Consider the following 15,646-nt stretch of genomic DNA (forward strand, 5'->3'; position numbering starts at 1 on the left):
GTATCTAAGAGAGCGCCTTCAAATATCCAAACTACAAAACCCTTCTACAAAGGACAGATTCACAGCTGCCGTCAAAAATAGCCTAACACCACCGGATTATAACGACGACATTGAGACTCATTGGCTCCGTTTCAAGTCATCCCTTACAAATACAGCGAAAGAAATACTGGGCACAGAACGCTCCCGAAAATCCCCAGACTGGTCTGCCGACAGCGAAACTCATATCGCACCCCTTTTGGACGCAAAACACAAAGCGATGAAAACCGCAATTAACAAGCCTGGCGATGTTGCAGCCCAAATAGGTTTCATAAACATAAAACGCGAGGTCCGTCAAGAAATAAGAAAAATCAAGGACAGCTGGTGGAAAGAAAAAGCTAGGGAAATACAAGCTTACGCCGATAACCATGACTACAGGCGTTTTTTCGAAGCTATTAAAACTGTTTACGGTCCAAGCAGAAAAGCTAGCTTTCCTATAAGAGATGCTCATGGAGCTATTCTAACTGATGATAGAAAAATTCTCGAAAGATGGAAGGAGCATTACTCACAGGTCTTGAATCAAAATAACGACTCGGATTTATCCATTTTAGACCTGCTCCCCGCGTATAGTCCGATGACATCGCTCGATGATGAAATCTCAATGTCGGAAATCATAAGCGCGATTAAAAATATGAAAAATGATAAGTCACCTGGTCTAGACAGCATTCCGGCGGAGATATTCAAAGCCTTGGATGAGGACATTGTCAATAGTCTCCTAATACTATTCCGCAAGATCTGGGAACAGGGGGATGTGCCACAAGACTTCAGAGACGCTTTAGTTATCAACCTCTATAAGAACAAAGGCGATACGTCGAATTGCAACAATTACAGGGGCATATCGTTGCTTAATCTGGCCGGTAAAGTTCTCTCGAAGATTATGGCTAATCGTCTGGTTCCACTCTTAGAGAAGCTTTTACCTGAATCCCAGTGCGGCTTTCGACCAAATCGAGGTACGGTGGACCTAATTTTTACACTGCGACAGCTACAAGAAAAGGCCCGTGAACAACAATCAAGGATTTATACAGCCTTCATCGATTTAAGAAAGGCATTCGACTCGGTGAATCGGAGAGCGCTATGGAAAATCATGGCACGTCTAGGAGTACCCGAAAAATTCCTAGCAGTGTGTAAAAGCCTTCATACCAACAACACCGCTAGAATACAGCATAATGGCTCTACAACCGACCATTTCTCAACCAACTCTGGAATAAAACAAGGCTGCGTATTAGCGCCTTTACTGTTCAATATTTTCGCCATAGCTGTATCGATAATTGCTGACATGAGCATGCCCGTAAGAGGTGTTGGAATAAGATTCAGATTTGATGGAGGCCTGTTTAACCTGAAGCGCCTCAGAGCAAAAACCCGTACCAAGTTTATCACGGAACTTCAATATGCAGACGACTGTTCACTCATCGCTAGCAGCTCAGAGGATCTACAGATAATGATGGACACCTATAAACATATATACGAAGCTTTAGGCCTTAGACTCAATATTGACAAGACCAAAATCCTGGTAAGTCCGCCAGAAAGCCTTCAAACAGATATCAGCCTGGACAATGAAACTCTAGAACAGGTCGAGCAGTTCAAATACTTGGGAAGCTTCATAAATACTAGGGCTAACCTTGACACGGAAATACACAACCGTATCAATTCGGCATCACGGGCATTCTGGAAGCTGAAGGACAGAGTGTTCCAAAATCACGATCTCAATCTGAAGACCAAGACAGCTGTTTACAGAGCAGTGGTCCTCCCAACGCTTCTTTACGGAAGCGAAAGCTGGACTCCCTACAGGCGACATATTAAACAGCTTGAACAGACGCAGCAACGTCATCTAAGACAGATAATGCACATCAGATGGTTCCACAAAGTTTCGAATGCAGAAGTTTTGCAGCGCGCGAGCTGTACAACAATTGAGACTCAAGTAACGAGGGCCCGACTCAGATGGAGCGGCCACATTCTGAGGATGCAAGACACAAGACTCCCCAAAATAGCTCTATACGGCGAACTCACTGAGGGAGCCCGGAAACCAGGAGGCCAGTATAAGCGGTTTAAGGATACACTACATCAATCCCTAAAATCAGTTAATGCTAATCATAACTGGGAACAACTAGCGTTAGACAGGTCACAGTGGAGGTCTTTGGTCCACAGTTATAATGGAGAATCGAGAAGGATACAGCGGCGGCCAGATCTGGTTGGAGACTATCCATGCCCTGAGTGTGGAAGGATCTGCAGGTCACGGTTGGGTCTCTTTAGTCACAGGAGGGCACACAGTCGCAACTAGCACTAAGAAGTTACAAGTCTGTTCGATTTTTTTTTTTTTTTTTCCTTCTTCTTTTTGTAGATTTATTCCCGGTAACGGGATACAGCAATGAATGAATGAATGAATAAGTCTTTGATGAGTTCTATGTACCTCTCAGGTATATTTTGGTTCCGCAAGATCGTAACTACACCTCTCAGTGTCGAAGGACTTGGTTAGGTCCACAAAGCAGGGGTACGCAGGCGTGTAGTATTCTTTGGATTTCTCTACTAGTTGTTTGAGTATGAACAACGCGTCCGTAGTGGACCGGTTTTTCCGGAATCCCTTTTGTTCCTCTCTCATTGGTATTATCGACGTTACGAGGATATATTGAAAAATTCTTAGCCTACTATAGAACCAAACAAAATTTCAATGTCGAAATATTTTATTACTCAATATATTCTCCTCTTAGTTGGATACATTTATTACAGCGAACCTGCAACGTCTCTAGGCCTTTACTGTTTCTCTTTACTCTGCAAACCAGACCTCCACAGCTTTTATTACCTACTCGTTGGAAGAAAATTTACGACCTTTCAAACTTTTTTTCAGTTGAGGAAAGAGGGTCCCTCACAGACGTCTTCTACGGAAGTTGGTAAATCTCGGGCTGCGAGGGAGTTTGTTGCTTTAGATAGGGGCATTTATTTATTCACGAAGGGTAACACATCTGACCTCCCTAATAATATGAGTTTGTGGATCTGCATGTTTGCCGATGCCGAAAAATTTTCAATAACGCCCTGGACTACGGGCAAGTTTTTCAGGATGATCTGGACACCGTGGTTCGCTGGTGACATAAGTGGCTTTCACCCCTCAATTTCGAGAAGTGTGTAGTTCTCCACATCGGCAAAAGCAACCCACGTTGCGACTACTGCCTAGATAACCTACCTATTTCTTCCGTTAGAAATCACGTTGACTTGGGTGTTACTGTAAACCTGGAGCTTTCCTGGTCGGACCATATTGTTGAAACCACGCTCAAGGCAAACCGTATGGTATACATGTTTCAGAAGTCGTTTCGCACACCGAATTCAACATAAAAAAACGTGGATTCCAGATAACGACAGTTTCTTTTACCGATAAGGAGATAACCGCCACCGAAAGTATTTCTGCTGGGGAGAATATTCGAGAATACCGAATTTTTGCATGCAATTTTGGTCACATGACCTTCGACATGTTGGACAGTTGATAAATAGGGCCGCACCACCATACGAACGTCATGCTGTATTCGGGCATTCTTGACTCTTTATTCGTCAATTCTTTATTCTTTATTCTTGATTCGGCGATTCCTGATTCATTATTCTTGATTCATGATTGATTGTGCGACAGTTATTCATGATTCGGCAATTCATTCATCCTTTATTCGGCACTTGATTTCACTTTTAATTTTCCTAAATTCGAAGATCCTACGATCTGTTTTCTTTTCTCTTCTCTAAGTGGTGGTGTGACCGTACCGGAACAAACTGTAAGTTTTTTTTTTGATACCGCATACTTCGTTACATTCTTTGATTTGTTTGATTGTGTTAATCCTTATTGTTAATTCCCCTGTTTAACGCAGACTTCTGTCGCCTGGTGAACCAAAACCAATCGACAGAAGTCTCGAAGTCGTTCCGCTGGTAATGCTTGGCGTATACACCCAAGTTTGCCACGGAAAGACCACAGTAGTCTATCCCGTCCTGCCCCTGTTGTGTTCTGTTTAGTTTTCCCGTTTTCCGCAGACTTCTGTCGCCTGGCTATCTGGTGACGGAAACCAATCGGCAGAGGTCTCGAAGTCTTTCTGCTGGTAATGCTTGGCGTGTACACCCAAGGTTGCCACGGAGAGACCACGATAAACTACCCCGTTATCCTGTAAATTGTTGCATTGTGTTTCACCTGAATCAACCCCGTCCTGTTTATTGAATAGTTTCAATTCTGATTGGCCTGTCCATTGAAAATCACTCAAAGTGCTCGGGATCAAATCCATCGCTAAATTAACCGATTACAGGGACTTGGATCTTTCTGAGACAACCGGTTACTGTAAATTTTGTATAAACCGCGTACATCCATAATTGTCTCAGAAGGAATCAAAGTGACCGCTATTGATTTCTTTCTTTCTTTAATACCTGATATTATGACTGAATATAATTAATTTGAATATTGTTTAATTCATTAATTTCACTGTGTTGAGTTTGAATTTCTGATCACCGTGACAGATTAATTATTGCATTTCTGTTTTCCCCATTTTGAACTGGGTCATCAGCTGTATATATTTCTTGACTTGGAAATCATTGTATGATTCACTGTAATTTAGATTGTTGTAATAAATTCGGTTTTAACGTACTTGTTATCGCTACCACCTTAGATAACCCCGAACTCTGTCTCCGACTAGTAGGTACCTGGGTGGGTTTGCTATTTCTCCCTATTGAAAGAATAGCTGGCGCTCGAGATTAAACCCCTTTGCAAACTAAACCTGCTACACGATTTGGTTCCATAATATGGTGTCCGAAACTCAACCGTTTCGGAGATATTGAGTTTTGAAATTTATCTTTTTTATCGATTTTTTTCGGAGTGGAGCTCCTAGGGGCCGTTTTTTTATGTATCCAGTTGGAGGGCACGTCAAGTAATAAAAACGATCAACAGAAAATGAACCTACCACTAACGAGCTCAATACGACTGCTCGACAATGGTTAGAATCAAAGAACTTTCACTAAGTGTTGTTTTGAGCTCTTGTTTTGAGAAACACTTCATGGAACTTATTCGGCATATAATTTTAAAAACTTCTTCGTCTCTTCAGCTATACAAAAAGGTATAACACTTGCTATTAGATAAGCGAAACATTGACCAGATGGCAGTTCAGGTAGTAGCGGTGGCAATGTCGAACATATCGAATAATGAATACTTGTTACTCGTCGAGTACCTGATATTGGCGTATTTGACAGAGCTTATCAAAGATTACGAGAAACTGGGTCTGTTTTAGAACTTCGAACTGACCTGGGAAGACCTCGTGTTTTGGATGACGACGACGAGGAAGAAAATGAAACACAACGACTCTTTGAAGACCCAAACACGTCAACAAATGTTGTCGTTCGACGGCTTGGTATTTCCCAGTGTAAAGTGTGGTTCGTAATGCACACTTCTGTTCAATACCCTTACGTCCCTTACCATTACAAGCCAGTGCAAATAAATGAAGAAGGGGATCTATTGAGTCGACTGGACAAAGGAGATTCAGTTTAAATGTGTGGATGGCCCTAATATCAAATTACTTGATAGGGCCATACTTCCTGCCCAAGAGTTACCCTCTTTGATGGAAGACTTGCTGATTGAATTGAGACGAGACATGTTCCTTCAATACAGTAGAAGTATTCGAGCATGGTTGGACGAGGAATGCCAATACCAATAGATTGGAAGAGGTGGACCCATACTAGGGCCGGCGAGGAGCCCCGATTTAACGCCGATGGATTTTTATGTGTGGAATCATGTGAAAACCCTAGTATACGGCCAAATGACGCCGATCGCAAATGTCGATATTTTCAGACAAAAGACTATTGATGCGACTAAAGAAGAAGGCGGACCTGCGATCTTCTGTCGTGAAAACTAATTTAATAAAAACAATGAAAATTTGTGTGAGAAATAGCCATGTCGAAACTATATTATAAAAATATGTATTGCCCTTTTTTTTGTTTCATTTACCTATTTTAGCTACTTTTATCTCAAACTGTAAATGTACCCTTCACTACGTGTACTGCAATTTGGTCAATATTTCGCTTATTTAATAGCATGTGTTATACCTTTTTGAATAGCTAAAGGGACGTAGAAGTTTTTAAAATTATATGCCGAATAAGTTCCATGAAGTTTTTCTCAAAACAAGAGCTTCAAAGTTAAAAACACTTTGTTAAATTCTAACCGTTGTCGAACAATCGTATTGAGCTGTTAGTGGTAGGTTCAATTTCTGCAGATCATTTTTATTAATTGACATATCCTCTGACTGCAAACATAAAAAAATTGCCCTTAGGAGCTCCAATTTGGAAAAAATCGATAAAAAAGCCAAAAATAAACGATTTTTCAAAAAAAACTTCAAAACTGAATATCTCTATAACGGTTGAGTTTAGGACACCATATTATATAACCAAATCTATAAGAAATGACCTGAATAATAAGGTCCTTTAATTTTCAGTACGACTTTCCCTGTAACCCTGTATATATACACTGCCGTTCTACTTTTGCTCGTTTCAACTTATGGAGGCCTCAAGGCCAGATTTGGACGTGAAATTTATGGCTATTTTCATTTTGGGGCATCCAACGTTTAGAGTTGTCCACGAAAAAACGAATTTGACCTTGAATTGACCTGAATGTCAAGGTCACTTTCAAATAACCAGAGAAAAAATCTTGAAACTGTTGTATGTGGAACTTTTCTCTAAAATGCTCTCTTGCTAAGTTCTTCTGTCAATTCTAATACTATAGTGATACCTGTATATTTTTGAAAAGATTGATATATTTCTAAAGGAAAAACAATTTTAAATGGGTGGGTCCTTACTCACCTCATAAAACAACCACGTACTAATGCAAACTTGCAATAAGTTGTAAACAATAAGAACTTTGTTGAGCTGAAAAGGTTTTCTGTTCTCCATTATTCTAGGGCCTAAGACCTTCATTGAATAAACGTATGTGATACAAATAAGGATAGTAGGAAACGGAGAACTCATCAGGAACCAATCTTTGACTCTCGGATCTGCGGAAAAAAGGAAATCTTACGTCCATTCTGAGGTGCAAGTTTCCATAAATATACATACCACTCTTGTTCTCCATTAGATCTGTGTAGCCGTCCACTATTATTCTAGCTAAAGATCCCATTTTGCTGGAAAAAAGGAATTTTTATTAGTTATTGGTCATTGTTGTCATATGAAATTCTATACAATTATTTGGTATCGAATATCAGGGGAAATTGAGAAAGTATCAGTAATATTCAATATGAGATCCATTCAGCCATTTTCAAGATTCTGATTTTTCAAATGTAAACTGTAATTGCAAGTTTTTTCAACTTGCTGCAAAATCTAGAAGTGATAGGCCGGTTATGTTTTCAGATTTGGATAACTCAGGAAAAGAGAGCTAGAGAATGTATCATTCGTTTTCTTCTAACTGCTATAGTTCTCGAGATCCTTCCCGTGGACAACGAATTTTGCCCACCCTTTACATTTATTTATTTATCATTTCTTTATTATTTATCTTAACCATTCGTTTGCTGAAGCCAATTAAAGAATAGGAACATTAACGAGTAATTTAAACCAAAATCACAGTGGTATGAAAAGAAAAACTCAATTTAGGAAAAAGAATTAATTGAAGCAGAACATGGGCCGCAAAAAAAAACAAAAACAAAAATTCCCGAATAAAAAGCTCCTGTCAAGCTTCTACAGCTAACCCAAAACAACTCTCCCTTATTATATCGGAGAGCGAACAATACTGCATGTAGTCATGACATAATCTATATAATGGCGAAAAAAGGAGAGTATTAGATCGTGAAAACGAAAGATAAAAGGTAGTAACATTTCCGACTGGAAGCCTGGGGCATTTATCAATCAACTCAAGCAAAAACGGACAGTCGCCTATAAGTGAACACAAAATGTTCCGGAGAAATAAAACTCCTCGGCTTAGATAGATTCCGTATTTCAGAAATTGACTCTATATTCTTTCTAAATTATTGATATGCACACCATCTCAGAACGCAGCATCACTGCAATAATTTCTTAAAAACCCATATTGATATATTTTTCCAAAATGAGAATGTTACTGAGAAATATGTTCATGTCCTTTTATGTTTGAGAGCCTCGTTTATCTCATTTATGTTCTTTTTTCTTTTCTGGTTTCTTCATCATTGTCATTGTTTTTTTTTATATTTAGAATAAGGCACTTTTGTTATAAATTTTTGTAACTGATTTGTGAACACTGATTTCGGTGTTAAATCACCTGTTTGTGTTCCATGTTGGGAAATTAATAAATAAATGAATATCCCGGGCTCCAAATCACATATCCATATGAAAACCGCGATCTCACAAGAGATAGTAGGAAAAGCGTATTAATATTTTGAAAACACTTTAAATTCTTCAAATAATGAAGCTGAGAGTCCTGAAATCACTCGACATAACAGAGCGGACTTGGGGTACAACAATACGCCAAGGTAGGGGACGATGGGGAAATTGCGGACGCTTTAGGAAAATGGAGTACGTGTGTGTATTTGTAGTTGTAGATAATAACTTATCAGTCTGATTTCATTGAATTATTAATCTTTGGTTAATCAACTATAGAATCATCATTGATAATTTCACGGGATTAATGAACAAAATTGTTATTGATACTATATTTGATCTCGGTCTCTCAGATATTTGGTTTTCTTATGTTGCAGAAAAAGTAAATTTGTTTTGCATGAAATGCGTTAATTTGCACAGATTACCTTGGGCTCTCGTAATTCGGTCACACACGAGCGCGAGCTCAGGTGACGAGTTGCTGGGGCTCGAGTAAAAAATAATAAAGTTAATTCTGAGTATACCTAATAACTGGTCTGTGTGAATTTGTATTGTAAATTAAGGAATAAATAAATAAAAAATAATATTGAAGAAATCATCGTTCTATATTTGTTCACTCCAATCAGCTGATCAGTAAATTCGAGTAAATTATAAAAGTGAATTCCGGATAATTATTGTTTTCAATTATGTTTTTCATGATATATGTTTGTTAAATAAAAAAAGAATCTCTACTTTGTTTCACAATAAATTATGTACTGGGAAACTCGACTATAAAAAATTATCCATTTTGTTTCGAAAATAATTTGATGCTAGGGGGCCTCCACTTCTTTGTTGCCCTGGGGCCTCCACGTCTCTAAATCCGGCCCTGAGCTTTACCTTACACATGCACGGTGTCTGTGTGTCCGTAGCGAAGGCATTTATTGCACTGCACGACTCTCTGAATAGATGGAAAAACCTGTCGTATACAACTATACAACTATATTACCACTTTTTCTGGGAGTTGTTGACCTTTGAATGTTATCAACACGCTAGAAGACAAAAATATCCAGAGGCACCGTCTTCTTTCGTGACTTTTGAATTCAATCGTTCGATTTGTAAAATTTTGAAGCAATCGCTAAAAAACAGGTGTTATGCTTGATTTCAATTCCTCATAAATGATATACGTATCGATACCTTTTATCTGCAAAAAAACACAGGTATAATACGCTTCCCAGTTTGTTTTTCGTTAGAAACTCCTATTTGTTCTAAAAGTAATTTTAACACGGTTTCGTCCGCTCTTATCGATTGATATTATCATGTTGGCAACTTCATTACCATCAGGTAATATATACAGGGTGGCCATTCGAAAACGAAACAGAGTAATTTACGCCGAGGTAGGTCCATTTTGTTTGGAGGGGGGCGCTTTTTGAAGGACAATTCATTAGTGAAATAGCCACCCCCTGAACAGGGTGGCTTCCATCCTCGAATTTTGATAAGGGAAGATAGATTGTGTGACATCTTTCTATTTTTGTGCATTGTGCGAAAATCGTGATGATGAATATTCTCTCAAAGTTGTGATTATTGTTGTATTTTAAAACTATACGTATAAGTTCTTAGAAATTGACTTCTAGAAGTTAAATAGCCACACCCTAAGCGGGGTAGCAACGCCTCTCGAATTTTCAATAGGGAAGATTGGCCTTGAGTTTTCAAATGATGTATTACCTACATCGACTCATTTTCAGTTCCCTCAACTCTGGTTCCCGAAATATGTCAAGGTGTGGGTATATTGAATCGAAATTAAGCTTCACATAAAAAATCGAGAAATGAGAATTCGGAATTGAAAACATTCCGTATAACTGACAAGAAAGGAAGTTCTTTCCATCTCATTCATTGATCGTGTAAGTAAGTTTTATAGAAGAGACTTATCTCTAATTCAAAGAATTCATTTCATTTTGTTCAACTATTTATTTATTTATTTACTTATTTACTAAAGATGAAGAGTTAAGGCAAGGCACTTCTGAATTAGCAAATATCACTCCCAAGAATACCATCAAAAACCTTTTAACCTACAACGTTCGTTAAATACTCGATGAAGATTTCGACAAATCATCTTAATAGTTTTGCAATGGTTGCTTGGAACATTCAAATGCTCATTCGAGTTGGTGTCGAAATAATAGAAAAGTCATTATGGAATTACCAATTCTATAGGATAGGTTTAGTTCCAATATATAGCATCTATCATCAAAATCACCAAATGGTCACTTGAAGAAATTTCATTTTCAGATTTTCCAATATAATCTATACATATAGAATATAGATACAAAGAGAATTCATGAATTATGAAGTTTTTCCCATTCACATTTCTAGTAGTTCAGAAGGCGTCTATTTTTTCAGTAGGTAATTTGTTATGCATCGTTAAAGCAGTCATATACTTTTTACCTACTTAAACGCACATTTCCGGGGCCGTAATCAGATAAATGCATTTTACATAATAATGTTAAGAATGATCACTCTGTATGGCCAAGTTTCTGAATTTTTTTAATCGCGTGAAGGAATACTAGTGACAATTCAATTCCAGAAAAAAATTCTTCGCAAGTAGGACATGAACTCACAACCTCATGATTACCGGTCACGCAAGGTCAAAGGTCAAAAATATTAATTTAGAAAATAATGCACAATTATTTTAGAAGTTACTGTCAGAGCGCTCTGCGATCTGAGCTACCTAGACCACGTAAGGATAGGTAATTTTTGACTTTCTAGAAAATCTCTCAGATTTTTGTATACTATATGTTCAGAAATGAAGATCAACTCAAATACTTTGTTGCTAAATATTAATGATCAGTGATGCTTTCAGAATCCAGTTGCACAAAGCTTCCTTTTTTTTTCATAAATCAATGAATTCTTATTTCGAAAAAGGGATGTATATTGACGTATTTGAATCTCAACCTTTTCCAATAACTAAAGTTTCATATTTGTTATCTGAAGACAACATAATCATCACCGAAATAAAACTATTTTGTATAAAATAATAATAATAAAGGTCTTTATTCAATCAATTTCATGGGAACTAAATATTGGCTACCGCGATTGATGGTCATGTGTTTGCACTTATACCCACACCTGAATCCCAGTGCAGCTTTCGACCAAATCGAGGTAAAGTGGACCAAACTTTTACACTGCGACAGCTGCAAGAAAAGTCCCGTGAACAACAATCAAGGATCTATACAGCCTACATCGATCGTAAGGCATTCGACTCGGTGAATCGGAGAGCGCTATGGAAAATCATGGGACGCCTTGGAGTACACGAAAAATTCTTAGCAGCGTGTAAATGGCTTCATACCAACAACACTGCTAGAATACAGCATAATGGTTCTACAACCGACCATTTCTCAACCAACTCTGGAATAAAACAAGGCTGTCGATAATTGCTGACATGAGTATGCCTGTAAGATGTGTTGGAATAAGATTCAGATTTGATGGAGGCCTGTCCTGAAGCGCCTCCGAGCAAAAACCCGTACAAGTTTATCACGGAACTTCAATATGCAGACGACTGCACTCTTATCGCTAGCAGCTCAGAGGATCTACAGATAATGTTGGACTCCTATAAACATATATACGAAGCTTTAGGCCTCAAACCAAAATCCTGGTTAGTCCGCCAGAAAGCTTTCAAACAGATATCAGCCTGGATAATGAACCTCTAGAACAGGTCGAGCAGTTCAAATACTCGTACTTGGTACTATACGAAGAATTATCTGTATAGATAACATGTTGACCACTACTGGTAAAAACCTCATCCTACCGAAAATAATGTAGGTAATTCACTTACTTAAGGTTATTGAGAGTTTTCATGAAATATCGGCCACATCAAATTAATGCTCAATTTTCAGAAAGAAACAATTTAGAGTATAGCAATTAAAATGTAATAAAGAAACGTTTATTGGTCATAATTTGATGCAACAATGAAATTTTAGCTAAAACTGAATTATCGTTCAGAAATGAATCAATAGAGATCCCTTTTCAAATGTTGAGAAATCCGGTGAATCTTTTTTTTCAAAATCTTATTATACTAATGTAATTAAATAGAAGAAATTTAACGGACATAACCCTCTGTTAAATATTAACCGTTGCAAAGTGTTATGGGAATTCTTTTTTCCAAACATTGAAACATTTCCCAAAATTTTTTTCATTCGCTCTGATACCACCAAATAAATTATCGGATGACCAATATTCATTTCGGTTGGGCGGTATTGGCATAGGCAAAAATCTTCAAAACTAACAGTTGGATTTCATTGAAAGTAGAATAGTGGATTGCAGATTTAAACTGCACATTCAATATAGTTGCTCGATTCTCGACTTAACGGAAAATTACTACCACATTTCAGAATAAAATAAAGTTCATTTTCAAATACTTAAATAGGTACCTACGTACGTATTCTAAACTGTATTCTCAAAACAATTGGCACATTTACAAGAAGCTTCGAACCATGTGGTTATATACAATTTGGTTATTATTTTCGAAAAGAGCTAGTCAATGGAAAAATCCGGCCAATTTTTTCGGAGTTAGGGAATCTCCATTATTTTTCATGTTTCAAAAACTCCGATAAAATTGAATTGAAAATAAGTAACTATACTCCATTCACTTTTATTTAAGCAGTCGGTTGGCCATGGAAATTTCACACATTTCATTCTGTATAGTAGGAAAATGTGGGGTTATGTAACATGTCAAAACATTTTTGGGTTTTAAATCAACGCTATGTTGCCCGTTCTACGTAAAAGTTTTTGTTATTACGTATTTTATCACAAAGTCGAATCTCTTTGGAAAATATGTGACGAACATAATTGAAGTTTATACAAACTGATTTAAAGCATACCAAATCCAGTTATTTGCATGGAAAATACAAGAGATCAGTATAATATCATAATATGCACTAGCTTGAGGAAAGTTAATGTTCGTTATCTTCTTTGGATAAAGTTTGAATACGTTACATCAGTTGTAGATTTCAAAAATATTAACCCGAAGATGAAATGCATATGATGCAGTGGTTGGGAATGGGTATCTCCCGAAGGAATTAACAGATAATTACAAGAATGCTAAATTCTTCAACAAAAATCATCTTGGACCAATATAAGTGAAAGGAATTAAAGGAAGTTTCAAGTAAAGATGAACTTCACCTTTGAACAAAAATTTCACATAAATAAACAATTAATAGGACACTGGCGCGTATTTGTGCTGTTCATCTTAATACATTGATATAATAATAATAATTAGATATTTATTGGTACCTTAAGACATTTGCAATGTACCTATAGGACAAGTCAAATGAAAAATAGACAAATCAATTTTCGGGAACTCATGACATTCATAGAAAATCCTGTAGTAAACTTTTCGCATTAATTCACTCAAACATGAAATTCTCAAATGCCACCACTTTTTTGAGTCTCCCAATAGAAGGAAATTCTTTGTCATCCTCTTCCTTCACAATCTTTCTGATTGTGGAAATATTCAGCTGAAATATAAGTCGTTTAGATTCAAATGAAACTTTATATAAATTCTCTTACATTGAATATGTTCGCTACCATCTGACGTATTGTGGATTTCAGAATATCAGGGTATAACTATTTGAATGAGCGGACCTGAATTATAAATAGCACCCTGTCTCTTTCTTTAATCACTTTCGGCATTTTCGTATTAAAAATTAATATTAGTTGTGGCAACGGCGTTATGAGACTAACGACATTTCATGAGTGCCAACCTAACTTCGTTCTAGTTACAAAAACTTGAGAAAATTATTTCATGGCCAACCGACTGCTAAAATAAATGTGAATGGAGTATAGTTCATGAACAGATATTTATCTGACAGGAAACAGGGTTCGGATTCATCTCAATTGACATTCTCAACTCTCATAATATATGCTGCCATCTTCACTCCCTTCGCTCAAGTTTTCAGATTGCAGGAATCCTATTTTTCGGTAATCAAGCAGAATGGGGGAGTGAGGGAATTCATAGCAGTCATTGAACTCTATGGGAACTGGAATGGCATCGCGATACAGGCAAAATGAGGAAGAGCGAAAGGGAAGAAGTAGAGCAACCTTTCTCTCTCGCACGCCGTTGCTATTAGCAACGTAAACATTTCAATGTGCGGGAATGAAAGAATGAACTATTCGAACTGAAAATATTTAAAGGTTTGATACTGATTGGAAAAATTCACTTCTTTCTCTATTTCCCAAATTGTTCAAATCTTTCAACGAGTCGGTTCGTGCTAAAAATATTTAATCATTAGTTTGTCATTCTAATCGAAATTTCTAAAAATTTTGCACTTTTTTTAGTGATTTATGATGTTAATCATAATTTCCTGAATTTCGGGAACGAAATTTTTAATAATCAACCTTGCAGCCTTGATGAATTAATAAAATAGAAGCTTTAGAGTAATTTGAATATAAATATTAATTATAATCTAGAGGCAAGAATATGAGGAAATGATCTTCTGAAAAGCCTCGGATAAAGCTTTGGAATCATATGAAAAGCGGTGTCAGCGAAGACAGAGTTGTCTCTGGAGCAGAGACAGTCGTCTCTGCTGTCAGTGCGAGAGATTTTAAATATTCCAAATAGTTCAATATATAAAAGGAATCATATCAAAAAGTAAAGAACAAAATTGCTGAAATATTTTTATTCAACATAATTGGGACAAAAATGTTACATTTGCTTAGCAATTATTAAATAAAATTAATTTAGTCATTTTCTGACGAATAGTAGAGGATCCCCATGAAGTTCATCATTCATTAATTTTGATTGATGGAACATTCTACACTAGCCCTAGTGCACTCTTCATGGTCGAAATAAATCCTAAAGAAGAATGTCTTTCGATAGTGAAAAAGAATGTTGGTATCATCAATTTCCAATGATTCTAAATATTCTATAGTTTCACTGAAAATTTCCTCAACATACCTCAGGGAAAAAGATCTAATTGGAGCTTTAAACCCTCTCCGAACAGATTTCTAGAATTAAGAATGTCAAACACTCTATCAATTTTTCTAATGAATTCAACGGTAGTGGCACTATCTTCAAATTGTAAGTTCTTACATTTGTTATCAAGAAATTCCATAGCATCTGCTACCCCATTACTCATTGTTTGAGTAGCTAATCGGACATTCATAATTCTATTTCTACAATTGATATGCTGAGATGAAAGGGAATTAGCCAACCTTAGACCTTCCTCCATTTGAACTTTTTCTAATTCCTTGACAAACTGCCAAGAAATGTTTCTTGTGGGGGACTGCAAATTTTTTTTTTGCAAATGTATTTCTACGGATACCAGTTTTTCCTTCCTGTAGCTTTGGTCCAAAGGTATAA

General features: G+C 37.0%; 1 protein-coding gene across 1 annotated transcript in view; it reads right to left on the bottom strand.

The window, feature by feature from the left end:
* LOC123313368 (elongation of very long chain fatty acids protein AAEL008004-like) overlaps positions 1-15,646 on the bottom strand; it is a 61,633-nt gene that overhangs the window by 24,650 nt on the left and 21,337 nt on the right. Inside the window, exons 2-3 of the mRNA XM_044898227.1 lie at positions 7,090-7,154; positions 6,838-7,028 (exon numbers count right to left, since the gene is read on the bottom strand). Of these exons, the coding sequence (XP_044754162.1) occupies positions 6,838-7,028; positions 7,090-7,150 (252 nt within the window). The 5' untranslated portion in view covers positions 7,151-7,154. The remainder of the gene's footprint in view (positions 1-6,837; positions 7,029-7,089; positions 7,155-15,646) is intronic.

This window comes from Coccinella septempunctata, chromosome 5 (assembly GCF_907165205.1).
Source record: "Coccinella septempunctata chromosome 5, icCocSept1.1, whole genome shotgun sequence".
NCBI classification, from domain to species: domain Eukaryota; kingdom Metazoa; phylum Arthropoda; class Insecta; order Coleoptera; family Coccinellidae; genus Coccinella; species Coccinella septempunctata.